Here is a 14,222-nt window from a genome sequence, read left to right as displayed (position 1 = left end):
AATGACTGCGCAATGACTTCTAGCTCTAGAGCCTGTTTCAAGCTTTCCAAGTCAAGGCCGGGACCTTTCATCCCCAACCTTTCTTCACTTCTCATCTACATGCCTAGAAAGAAAACAAAGATAAAGCAACTATAAGGGAAGCCCTCTCACAAAGGGGCCTCAAAGCACACAGGCGGCCAATGTTGTTCCTAGCAACAATCATGCCGAGGTGACTTCCTGGGCGGAGTGGCTAAATCGAGTGCGGCCGCCAGCTATACGTGACCCGGCGAAGTGAGGGTTCGCGAACGAAGTGCGGGCATCATTTCCGCCGCTTGGCGCGGGGGGACCTCGGACGCCAGCCCGGCGCGGTGCAATGAACCTGTTGCGCACGTCTCCCGGCCAGTGTAGCGGTACTACACAGGCGCCAGCCACGAGGTGTCCGAGACGGCCATTAACAAGGAACCAGACCGCTCCGATCATATCGCACGTGGACGTACTTCGTGTTCAATATAAATGAGGAAGGAATCGGGAAGCACATCGGTATGATGGGGGGAGGTAAAATGGACACACCGAAGGGACGAGCCGCGCACCAGAAGTTTGGGAAGATAATCCTGTGTGTCTTCTTGACCACTAATGTGAACCATCGCTGTATATAGTAAGGACAGATTGAGCATGCCGGTGCACATTCGGTCACATACAAATAATACGAAAACTGCTCCCGTCCAGTGGACGTTGAGTCTATGATGAACAACTAAAGAGGCTTAACTAGAAGGAGGATAATGGCCATGACGCCCATACCTCATCACTCCATTACATCATACTTGATGCCTGCAGCAAGTTATGATTATCCTGCAGGCCGCATTGGTTCATTGCAAGTGCTGAGCTCGTTTGCAGTTGGCTCCTGAAAAATCAAAGAAATTGCCTTTTCTTTTGAAAAAAAAAAAAAAGAAGAAGAAGAAAAACACCACTGAGGGGCTCTAGATGATCTTTATGCATGGGGTTAGAGAATATATCCTGGTGTTGAATTTACTGATATAATATTTAACGTGACCACCGCTGTTATAGTTCAAAGTAATCGTTTCGTTTTGATTTCTTTTTCTATGTATAAAAATGCTGTCATCACAGCGGCAAGAGATGCCGCATGTGACACTACAGAGCGCGTGCTGTAGTTACGTGTCGAGAGACTGGCGATGGCATACAGTGTTGCTGGTGGACAATAATGCTGCGAAAGTGGAAAATGGGTCGCTGGCTTCGACGCTGTAAACGTGCGAAGAGATACAGCTCAGCTCCATCGAGGTTCGCGCAATAGGCCGCTCGCAGCCGGAGCTGCTACACGGGCTCGGCCGACTGTGGAGACGCGTCCCAGGGTTGTCGCCGGGGCAACCGAAGCCAGAGCCCTCCCCTCTGGGTGCGGCTTCTCCTCGTGGCAACGACTGGAGGAGAGCGAGGGTTATCGGTGAAAGAGAGAGAAATAAGGGGCTGTGACGTCACAACGGGGTCTTGGGAGTCCTCTAATCAATCATGATCACGAAACAAGCGCGCGCGCGGCCGAAGTCCGCGCGATGGCGCGCCGTCGGAGTTGGCGCGCGAATCATGCGACGGTCCAGCTAGTCGGTGTGCGCTTCTGAGCGCTCCGCCATTTGCCGGCAACCGTCGAAAAGAGGAATTTGACCGGAGTTTTGCATGTATGCTTTATTACAAAGTCGCGCACCGGTGATACGCTTCAGGTGATTTACCTCTTCAAAAGCATCGGAGAAGTGAACAAGGACACCAGCGCTTGGCGCTTGAGCAAAGTAAGTACGCCGAAAAATCTTTGTTCTGTAGTGTCACTGTTTGGTCCGAGAGCCGCTTCGCGGTGACAGAAAAAAAAAAAAAAAAGAAAGCAGAGGTACCTGCGCTATCATATACCATCCAGCACATTCCATCTCTGTTTTCCCCATGATGAAACGCAGTTTACTGTTTAACCATTTAACCACCTGCAGTCAATAATGACACGTCATGATTATGCATGGAATGTATTGGTAGTTTTTGAAACTCACCTTACAACGTGGGCTAGATTTCTCATTTTGTTATTTATTCTCTCATTTATTTAGTTTTGCACCGACTACACCACTTTCGAGCTGTAAAATGTGTCTCAGACAAAATTTGTTTTTGTCTTGGGAACACTGCTTGAAATTCAATGATTCACTAGGTTCAGCATTAGAATGCTTATATATTTGTAGGAGTAGAGCAATTTGGCCGGGTTGGTAACGATCCTTCGCATCGAACAACGCGATAAAACACGGGGACAGAAGAAACGGTGACACAGGACGAGTGCTGGTATGGCTGTGGTATAACCCAGATTATTCATCAAAAGTGCACTAGTTCTGGTTGAAACAGCTATTTCAGCAAAAAAAAAGAAAAAGAAAAGAAAAGAAAAAAGAAATAAAGCCAAGCGGGTCGAGTTCATTTTTTAGGATCATGTTGACATCCGTCGACTGCTGAACACGTAGTACCAGCCACTAACGCCAGTCAAGGTACAAGCTGGCTAGCTTACCTTCTCACTGATCTTGCGTAGATTGTACAATTGATTTTAGCTGTGAATTGGCTTGACATGCCCAAATCATGTGGTAGAGGGTTGCGAACACTTATGACTGTGGTTATGTGTGCATTCCACCGAAGAATATTAGGTTCGTTCCCGAACAAAATGTCAGAGCTTTCGAAACCCAACAAAATAGTCGATTTGGGGCAATAGACACAATATCCCGCCTAGCATGCAGCATTTCCATTTGGAAGCAAAAAAAAAAAAAAAGCAGAATAAGGTGCCTTTCTTATTTGGAAGCGCGCTGCTCTTTAAGCTGTATTGCATTCGTTTTGATATATTGCGAAGGCAGTTTTTCACACTTTCAAGTTTTAGAGTAAAACAATATGGAATAAAACATTCATCCAAGATTCATTCCCGGAGCCAAAAGTGACCATTGAAGTTCACGTCTAAGATTCATCATATACTGAGGGATTTATCGTCACCACCAGATACTGAGCTAAATGCCCTGTATACACAAATGCACTAATGTAGTTAATGGACATACATAAATTATAAATTTTCTACACAGTAACTGCGAAATCTTCAAACTTCACTTGAAGAAACGCCGAAATGAAGAAGCCTCATGTTGCACGACGTGTTTTGTATAAAATATTATTGAAGACAACTTAAGGTATTTGAATTCATACCCGTAAGAATTCTGCCTTCAGTCTTCAAGTAAGAGTATCATCGAAAGGCCCTTTGTGAAGGTGATGAAAATTCTTTTGATTCTTACGTAGTAAGTAGAATGTCTCAGCGCGAACAACCACGAAGCCACTCAATCCAAGACATTCTGTTAGTTTGCGAGGGAATACGCGGTACTTGCAATTTGATGGCATTACACAATCGCCAGCAAGTGACATTGTTAACGTAGACAGGAGGGAATATACTACATTACCGTCAAATAAGCGGAGTAAGCTAATAACATAGCCCCAGGGGCCAATATGTTTCTCCAAATTTATTATTTTGTAGGCATCAACCAATTCTTAGCACGTATCTAGAACTAAAGTTGCTCTACGTTGCTTTCGTATCAAGAAGCAACTTTCGCTCAAGGCACGTGCGTGGCCAGAAATGTTTTTCGAGGAGGGCCTAACGTAAGCTTTTGTGCAGAGAGGAGGGGGAGGGGAATATTAGGCGCATGTCAAAAAAAAAAAAAAAAAGGGGGGGGGGGGCATTTCCATCCATGACAACCGCGGGGCGGAAGGGATGTTACGAAAACGAGATTGATATCTGGATCGATGGTCCCATTGTAAACGTGCGTGGTGCAAGGTGTCGCCAAAGCATGTTCAATATTGCATGATTGCACCGTGACATATTTGCCTTCAATGCGCTTAATACTAATTGATAATAGCATTGAGTTGTATAGCTGGTGAATAGTATACGTGGAAGAAAACAGCGCGTACAGAGACGGGCAGCCCTCCCTGTCTCTTTATCTTGAAGGTTTCTTAGCATAAAATTTGTTACACGATCTAACAAAAGAAGGAGCAGATAAGAACATATCTATGCTAATATCCTGCTACTTTTAAGCCAAGCGTGCTCGACACTTGTCATTCCAGGAAGATAATTAAGGCAGGTTGGCGGATGATTGGTAAAGCGGGGCATCGTCATATTTTCATAGGCTACAGCAAACAACGGGAAAAATGCCGCGCCTCACCCTATATTTTTTGCTCCCCTTTATTATCTCATAGAAAACCGTTCACATTGCTATTGCTCCGAATTCATGGTTCGAGAAACGAACCTTACAAGAGTGCGGACGTATATACGTACATGTGAACATTCACATTTATTTCAGATGGTGACTTAGCGGAAAAAAGTTCAGGCTACGCTAGCCTCTGAGAGAAACTTGCCATCACATAGGACCTTCCGGCTGTTACTTGTGCCAGCTCCAGAAATTAGCTGCCTGCACTCCGTACTCCAAATACTCGGCGGGCATAATGACTTCGTGGGACGACTCCAACAATGCCACCGGCGATGGCTACGTCGGCCACAGTCACCAGGACATTTCGTGGGACGACGCTACTTGGATCATGACAAGCTCCTTCATCATCTTCACTATGCAGTCAGGTGAGCGACATGTGGTCATATATGTATATAGTTGCGGGTGAATTTAATCTGACACATGAGTATGAGAACTAGCGGTTTTGAAAAGGCAGAAGACCGAGTCTCATAAGAACAGCCAGAATATTTACTATGATTGTGGGAAAAAATTATAACAGTGCTTTGCTAGCTTTTACAGACTGTAGCTCTGCACGATAAGCGACCACGGTATTTATTACCTTGCCATTGCTTCGAATGGGAAGCGAGGCCATAGATAAGAAGTCTGTAAGATTGACCCGAAACAGGGCTATTCCGAAATTAATTTTTCAACCAGCGAAAGCAACGCGAAGTCAAATTCTGCCAACTTCTATTTCGTATACTTCAACAGTCGTTCCTCTGGCTTTTAAACATGTGCTATGTATAACGACATTCTCTCTAATGCATCAAGTACAGGTCACTCGGCTCATCTCATTTGATTATGTCTATAATCATTATCGCCATATAAGGTTGGGGCGATCTATTGCTAGCCGGCTCTACAGATATTTGGCCCAGTATTCGCATACGTGTACAACAGACAGAACTAGCTAGCAGCTTGCAAACCCGCACTGTACGCATTTATGGAGAAATAAAAATGTAAAATATGAAGTTTATTTTCCATGGAAGAGAGAGGGAAGTTTTTTTCCTGTGGGGGAGGGGGGGGGGGGGGCATGGATTGGCATGGTTCTACTCAGCGGTTTAGTGTTGAGAGACTGTCACAGAGTTCAGAAAAGTGTGGCTTTCCTGAAATGAAAATTGGTTGGTTTTTAAGGAAGCAAAAATAACGCTCGTCTGTCGCACTTCTCGGTGGACACGACATTTACAAAAAACGGCATACAGTTGGTGGTACATACGACGTAGGTTCGATTGCCGGTTAGAAACTAGCCTCCAGCTTGACTTGCAGATGTAGGCTAAGTCGGATACGAAATGATATGACACCATTCTGAATTCCGCACAAAGATTGCGTCCGAAATCACGTGGTATCTATCTGTTGCCATTTCCTGCGGGTGCACATTCTGCGGGCGCCAGTCATGAGCCAAGTAAAGCTTTCGTCTTATTAATACCTCTTGGAAGAATCTCTTAAGCGTAATTTTCGAAGCGCTAAAGTTTAACACGCATACAAAGAGGCAGTCATGGACAAATTCTAGGCATCCAGCACACTCGAGGGAATGCACTGTAAGCATCAAATACGACATATCTAATTCAAGAAAACAATGGTACAAAAATAACCATTGCTGGAACGGGAAGAATGCATCCATTAACACTCCTATGTAGTGACTTTGGCGACGCAGTAAATGTACTCTATACTTAATTTTTGTTCTAAACAGAACAGCCAGTATCAACAGATGTCTCCTCATTTTATTATTCGTGTTGCAGCTGTCTCCACCGAGTTTCATTTGACGCTGATAGCATATGCACGAGCTTTAGGGCAGGGCGTAAATAATTTTCATTGATACGGTATGATATACGGTCAACAGAAGACTCACATAGACCTTCCGCCATAGAGCATGGCTGTGTTAATAGCTACTCCTTCCTCTTTGTATTATCTACTGTTTTAAAAGAACCATCGCTACTGTTGTTAGTATAAGAACAATTGCAGCAGTCACATACCGAATGACGCTGAATATTGCAATCTTACTTGCGAGTGCTTTTTTTTTTTTTTCCACTTAAAGTGCACTCGCCTAGGAGCGGCATGTCCCACATCACATTTGTTTTCCGCGTATTCAACGAACGTGTGCCCTTGAGTAGGCGGGCGAAATCCTTGATCTGGTTCATCGAAGCGCATCGATATAGTAATTGTTTTCGCAAAGCGTACTTTCTCCGAGAACTTCGGCGCGAGCTGAACTACGAATTCATGCTGGTGTAACCAGGGTTGATGTGCCCTTGGACGCTTTTCTCCTGCATGGGGTACCGGGATCTTTTCCGCGTGATTTCACAGCTGTGCCAGGCTTTTATTCTAAATATTTGAACTTAACCACTTACCAGCATCACAAAATTAGATCTATGACAAGTTTCTTGCATATGATTTCGCGGAGTTGCTTAATCTTCGGCATGGAGTCTCAACTAGCGTTTTTCGCCTGTTAAGACCATCGAAAGGTGTTCTTTTTGCGTTCTTATGGAACGCAGAGTCATTTCCAATTCAATTTAATTCAATTTATTTGCTTCCATTAAAAAGGAAGAGTATTTTTTTTTTTTTTTTTCAAGCAGAAATGAGGAATTGTTCCTGAAAGGTGCGTTCTACGCATGCGGGTGCAGAGGCTCAGCTACTCTCTGTGAAGTAGGTCAGGCTGGTCGAGGCTTGTTAGATCACATTAGTAAAATTTAAATGGCACACATACACACCTTCTTATACATGCTCACAACGCAGGCTGCAAAACTCTTCCACGAAAAAGATACCTGCTATGCTTTTAGTTTTATGTGCCTATATATATATATATATATATATATATATATATATATATATATATATATATATATATATATATATATATATATAGGCCAGTGACGTTTACTCGACGGCGTGACTGCTGAGCCTTTAGAACTCTGCTTAAAAGATGCAGCAGCCAGACATAACGTTGTGTAAGTGGCGTTGCGCGCGTGTCGTGTCGTGTCGTGTCGTGTCGTGTCGTGTCGTGTCGTGTGTGTGTGTGTGTGTGTGTGTGTGTGTGTGTGTGTGTGTGTGTGTGTGTGTGTGTGTGTGTGTGTGTGTGTGTGTGTGTGTGTGTGTGTGTGTGTGTGTGTGTGTGTGTGTGTGTGTGTGTGTGTGTGTGTGTGTGTGTGTGTGTGTGTGTGTGTGTGTGTGTGTGTGTGTGTGTGTGTGTGTGTGTGTGTGTGTGTGTGTGTGTGTGTGTGTGTGTGTGTGTGTGTGTGTGTGTGTGTGTGTGTGTGCTTATACGTGCATGTAATTAAGTGTTCGCCCCGCTTGTGCACCTTTCCGCAATGCACATTATAACATTTTGCCCCTCAGTCAATACAACAGAATTGGGGCTACGAGGCGCCAAACTTAATAGCTTGAGCGCATAATTGTTAAAACAGTTCTGAATGAAAATACTTTTTTGTTTCCGTCTAACGCTACACTTTCTTCATATATTTCTTTGCAAAGTACCCACAGATGCCAGTTAAATGTTGTTCATGGAGACTATCTATGAGAACAGTGGAAAGCACACTCATACACGTAACTCTTGGCTCTGCCATTAGGTAGTATATGCACCAAGGATATTTCTTATTGTGTGGTTTAGGGTTAATGTAATGTTTGCTGTTTTATATACCTAAGTACTTTTATTTCTTGTAATGAGCAACTACTGCGCAAAACTGCTTAAAGGCGGGCACACTATTTAAAATCGAGCGTGCAAGGCCTACATGGTATGGGCTCCATGTATACAAGGTAGTTAAGCTGTATAACAGCATTTCTCTGATCGCAACTGACATTTGACTAAAAAACGTCAGAAGGGTCACCAGTGCTACAGCAAGACAGAAAGCTCGCATAATTTTGTTCCCAAATATTTCATGTTTGAAGCTTAGTCGCGCTCGAGAATGAGTCCGAGTCTTCTGGCTTCTATGGCCACGTGCTCTGTGAGGAGCTTGGAACGAAGTCTCTGTAACACCCGCTGGCCTAAATCCGAAAATCATTGCGTAAAACACCTCCTTTCAATAAAAGTAAACCTTAAATAGCCTTTGTTTCGGATTAACCTCAACTATCTGTGAAACAGAATATTGACATTTCTTGGATGTGACAGCGAACGAGCGCGCATATTTCAAGCCTGATATCCTCCTATATTATTTCGGGAAACGCAATCGCCGGATAGGCAGCTATTTACGGAGGTTATGTGAATGAAACGCTGTCTAAGATACGTTGAGAATCTGCGCATGTATCTTACGTGTACAGTTTCCACTCTCCTCATGAACCTTCAGAAGTGTGGTAATCAGAAAGATTTTTTTTTACGGACAGCTAAAGAAGACACATGGATTCACGCGTGATTCTTCAGGCGGTAAAGCACACTTTCAGCAGTTATTAGCATTTACATGAGTGTAAACCGCACGAACGGATATTTGATCGGCGAAGGCTCTAACTTTTCACTTATCGTTTAGAGATTTGGTAACCTATTTCAAAACAACAAAAACTGAAAACCTCGGGAGAATATATGGTTGCCTGGGGATATTAAGTTTCTAAACATTCCTTAAGTGCTTATAGCCATTTTTAACTGATTATGTAATTGTACATGCATCGCACAAGGACGTCTTGCAATGCAATCTCCCTCAAGGGAGACTGACCAATGTCGTTGCCCTTACCACTGCTTGTAGTTCCCAAGCGCGACCTAAATTGAGATTTATGGGACCGCAGCACGAATAACGCTACACAGAAGATACATTCAACTGTACAAGGCTCTATAGGCCAATGTTCGCCTCTTTCGTGCAAGGAACGGCGTTAGTAGCTGTCCTGGAGACCTCCACAGAGATCTGCTATAATTAAAGTCCGAGGTAGCGTAAGTTATGGAGCAACCAGCAAGAATAACCCAGGAAAAAGATGCAAAGGCAGGAAACGAAAAATAGAGAAGAGGTCGAGCGTGGAGGGGGGGGGGGGGGGGGGGCAGTTAGTTCGATGAAAGAAAAACAGAAAGGGCGGGCAATTTGGAAGCGAATCGGTACCGGAGGCGATGAAGCGGAAATTTCCCGCTCTCACTTCCTGGAAGCAGCCAGCAGCCGCAGGGCGCCACTCGTTTCTTCCCTTGTGTCGACCCTCGGCTAGTTTAGAGTAGGCCGAACCCGCTGTCATCGATTTTCTAGACAAACTGGAGCACAGGCGATGCAATGAACCGGGAACAATACGGCCTAAATGCAGAACACTACCTGTCGCTGTTGCTGAGGTGCGCGCGATGTTGTGTTTTGTGCGTATGTGCTCAGTCGCTGGTATGTTGTGAACGCGAGTACAATTGTTAAAGGTTATTTCGAAATGAAAACAGAAAAAGGAATAATCACGACGGCAACTCAAATTCCCAGCTACTATGATCCCTCGCAATGACGGCATACCTATGGCTTTCGAATAGAGTCCAAGGTCAAGGGATCGAATCCTGGTCGCAGCGGCCATTTCGCTGCAGGAAAAATGCGTAAGCTGCCTGGGTGCTGTGCAGTGTCAGTTCATGCTGGAGAACTCCAGGAGGCCAAAATTAATTGGAAACCGCCCACTATAAGAAGTCCCTCATAGTCAAGGCACTGCTTCGGATGCACAACGTCATTTTGAACTGCAAAGGAATCTAGACGTTTACGAGGCCTATGGCATAATGCGGCACTTACCACGATAGCCTGTTGTCACGTATTGGCAGTATTGCTTACCAAGTCATCGCCTATATTTTCTAAAAAATGAAAGACATCGGGACAACAGAGAAAACCCTCGCAGACTTGTAGCTCTTCTCACCTGCGAAACTGAAGTGACGTAGGTCTATCGTGGCCAGTAATGAGAGCGGTCACTAAAAGGCCAAATTCGAGGCCACTGAATACTCTACGGTCATAGCTCCAGTCACGCGATTTGGCCCTGCTGAACGTAGGAACCTCTGTAAAAGAAGGAGAGTACATTATCGTGCAAAAGAGTTAGAAGTATCAAATAATAGATTTTTCCGCCTAATTCCTAGAGAGTAAATCAAGGTTTTAATAAAATTTATGATTATCTGAAGAAAGGTGTATTTCTACTGCGCTTGTCAATTTCAAGTTATGATTCTTTAAATAAAAACGACTATACATGGCAGGTGGTGGATCAAAAGCAGTGATCATAAATAAATAGAGGCGACGAAACTGATTCGAAAAATTATATTTACCACTGCCTGGAGTGGGCGCGAGCACACACACACACACACACACACACACACACACACACACACACACACACACACACACACACACACACACACACACACACACACACACACACACACACACACACACACACACACACACACACACACACACACACACACACACACACACACACACACACACACACACACACACGCACGCACACGCACACGCACACGCACGCACGCACGCACGCACGCACGCACACACACACACACACACACACACACACACACACACACACACACACACACACACACACACACACACACACACACACACACACACACACACACACACACACACACACAATTTTTTTGTGTGTACTGCAAGTAGTCTTATTGAGTGCTCATTGAAGGGAAGTAGAGACCACGGCATCAAGGCTGCACCATCTAACAATGTTCGGCAAGCTCGTAACGGCTATTAGCCAGCGCACGAGACCGGCATGCACAGGACACTTGATCGATTTCGAACTGTTCTTTCATGTGCTTCGCTGCATGGATAATGATCTGCCGTTGAATTTGAGAACACTAATGGCAAGCTATTCTCGGGAACGTCTTTACATAAATGCATATATAGTATAAAAAAATTGTGCAGAAAAATTTTGTGCCGCCATTTAAATAGCTATAGTGCTAGAACTTCCCTCAGAACTTGGTTTCCAGCGGCAGATATTAACGGCGCCTGGTTATTATTATAAACTTTCGTACTTACCTCTTTTTGTTGATTTGCTTCTGTAGGACCTGAGAACCTGTTTAATAGGCCCCTCGGGCTGTTTCTTTTTTTGTTTTTGTTTTTCGTTGTTGGTGTTAACGCAAGCAAGAAAGTACTCGAGCAGATCACGTAGACATCGGCGCATTGGTTACTTGTTAGTTGATTTTTCATTCCAACTGTGTACGAGAAGCAGGCAAATAAGAACCGCCCAACACAAAGTGCTGATCTGTTTATTGTTGTTGTCGGCTGTTTTTCTTAGCTGTCATGTAGGGCTGAAGAGAAGTAAAACATCCTAAAGCACTTTAAACGAATTCAGTGCAGCTGATTAGAAGGAATGTATACGAGGACACATATCTTCATGTCACCGCTACAGTGCAGCAGCTTCTGGCTTAGCCTCACGGCTCATTGGAAGCATTTTTTTATATTGTATGATGTGATCTTTGCTGCAAAGTGTAGTGAACTGGAATATTACAGTTCATTGCATCCAAAATGTCTCATAATACAACCTAAATGATGGCACATACCCCAGGATGAAAGAGTGAATTATTTGCGTGTGTTGTTTGCTCAAGTAATTCAAATGACGAGAACAAATCGTTTGTATTGGCCTTACCGAGGATTCTCTGTACAATGCATCTCAGAATATATATACAGCCTGAAAAGCAATAACTTTCAGACCCGCAGCCGAAAATTAAGAATTGTTCAGGTGGTGCAAATGCTAAAAATCAAATTCGATGTGGTTTGTTACGTCATCGAAAGCAGGGCGCTAATCTATTGCGCCACGGGAGCATTTTGTTGTTTTGAACACGGCATTTAATTCAGTGAAACACGTGCTATTTACAACCCTTCAGCAATCGGTGTAAAATCATCACTTATGGGCAATAAGTCACTGTAAGCATGCATGTAACCAAGATGGAGTCTCACTCTGCTTCGCAGTCCATCTTAATATAGCTCTCAAAGACAGGCGCAAGGTACTGGAGCGGTTGCCCCTTTGCAAAGATATTCTTTTTTCCATTAGGTATAGCATGGCATGACTTTGCACGGCATCTTTGAGAATTTGGAAATGGACACCGTCGATATCAGTGTCGGTATAAATCAAGGGCCGTAAAATGGCTAGAGTTGCTAGAGTTTATTTCACCAAGCCATTCCGAGATCACCGCAGAACTTGCACTGGTGAAATGCGAAAGCCTGAACGTTGTTGCTGCACACGGTTAATCGTGCACCCCTTGTAGAGCTTTTTCTAGCAGGATTCATGCAGCACGGGGATATTTCCGTTCCTTGGAGCGCGTTCGTCGCAGTGCTCCTGTGAATGTTGGATTGTACGGTTCGATCCCGACCGCCGGCGGTTGCGTTTTGATGGAGGCGAAGCTTCCGCGTGCTGTGCGATGTCAGTGCACGTTAAGGATCCCCAGGTGGTCGAAATTACTCCGGATTAGGCCTCTACTACAGCACCCCTTTCTTTCTTTTCGCTTTCACTCCCACCTTCCTTCCTTCCTTTGCGGTTCAGGTGTCCACAGAACAAGTGTGACAGATACTGCGCCTTCCCTTTCCTGTAAACCAATTATCATATTATTATTATTACGGTACACTATCGCTCCTGTCGCATGGCTTTGGTTTGGTTTGTGGGGTTTAACGTCCCAAAGCGACTAAGCCTATGAGAGACGCTGTAGTGGAGGACTCCGGAAGTTTCCTGTCGCATGGCGTTCTCATAACCACATGACATTTTCATGCAACTTGGCTGTCAAGTGATTTTGTCACGGGATAGTGTCATAGTCACGTGACATACTTGTGCAACTTGACCGTCACCTGACGTATTCGTGTAACGTGAATGTCGCCCGATTGGTTTGGTTGGTTGGTTTGATTTGGGATTTAACGTCCCAAAGCGGCTCAGGCTATAAGCAGCCACTCGAGCATTCGCCAAGGGCGGGATAGACAAGACGACGCTACGGATCTTAGGCGGAAGTAATATCACCGATCACTCCATCGTATGGTTCCCGGCACACATGGGCAGCTTAGGGGACGGCCTGCGGAATCTCAATGAGATCGCACACGAGGCGGCGCGAGGACTCATCGACCGCGTCCCTCCGGTTTCCCCTCGTACTCCACATATCGAGTACAGAGATCAATTATTCACGTACAACGAGCTCACTAAGCACTTTTATCTAGGCAGACGAGCATTTCCCCTCCCGGATAAAAAATTAACCCGCAGCCAATCAGTCACGTTACGCTTGCTCCAAACGAACTCTTACCCCAACCCCTGGCGTATGAAACACATCGACCCAGACTACGACGGACATGTGTGTGAACGGTGCAGTGACCATGTAGACTTAAACCATATGCTGTGTGGTTGTGCATCGAGCGACACCTACGCCAAGAACAAGGAACGTTGGGACAAAGTTTTAAAAAGTGCTTCCTTACATGATCAGCTTCGCGCTGTCCAGGAGGCCCGCGCGGCGGCGGAGAGCTTCGGGCTCTCTGTGCCGACGTGGGAGCTGCCCTCTATACCTGGCGCCTAGCTGAGTGTCCTCCGGGACCCCTACTGTGGGAAATAAAGTTTTACGAAACCAAACCAATATGAGACGCCGTTGTTGACGGCTCGGAGATTCAACTATCTGGTGTTCTTTCACGTGCGCTGACATCGCTTAGCACACGGCTGCTTTGCCCTTAGAATTGAATTAATTGAATTAATTAATAAATGACTAACTGAATTAGTTCAATTACATATTGCTATTTCTTGTATGCTGTCTATGAGCCTATTGGCAGATGCATGACAAATGCACATCTGTCTATTGAGAGATGATTAATTAAATAATTATTAATTCAGAAAGTTTGTTTCCAGTCTTGCCACACTATATTTTATGCACCAAGTAATCTTTTTACGCACTATCACACCCTACGTTTCACCAACTCATTAAGATAAGACGAGACGCCGCTTTCAAAGAAACATTCTACTCATTAAATCTATTAGTTAACTAGTTATAATTGGTCATCTGCACTGATGCATTATCTACACCCATTATTATTCTATCCAACACCATGAAACGTATTCACATTC

At 44.6% G+C, this 14,222-nt stretch overlaps 1 protein-coding gene across 1 annotated transcript in view; it reads left to right on the top strand.

Moving 5' to 3' along the window:
• Window positions 1–4,473: 4,473 nt before the first annotated feature.
• LOC146185414 (putative ammonium transporter 2) overlaps window positions 4,474–14,222 on the top strand; it is a 29,962-nt gene continuing 20,213 nt past the window's right edge. Inside the window, exon 1 of the mRNA XM_084607814.1 lies at window positions 4,474–4,603. Within this exon, the coding sequence (XP_084463940.1) occupies window positions 4,474–4,603 (130 nt within the window). The remainder of the gene's footprint in view (window positions 4,604–14,222) is intronic.

Source organism: Amblyomma maculatum, chromosome 6, assembly GCF_055883805.1.
Source record: "Amblyomma maculatum isolate TAMU_Amacu chromosome 6, ASM5588380v1, whole genome shotgun sequence".
Lineage (NCBI taxonomy): Eukaryota > Metazoa > Arthropoda > Arachnida > Ixodida > Ixodidae > Amblyomma > Amblyomma maculatum.
This window is presented reverse-complemented; position numbering and strand designations above follow the sequence as displayed.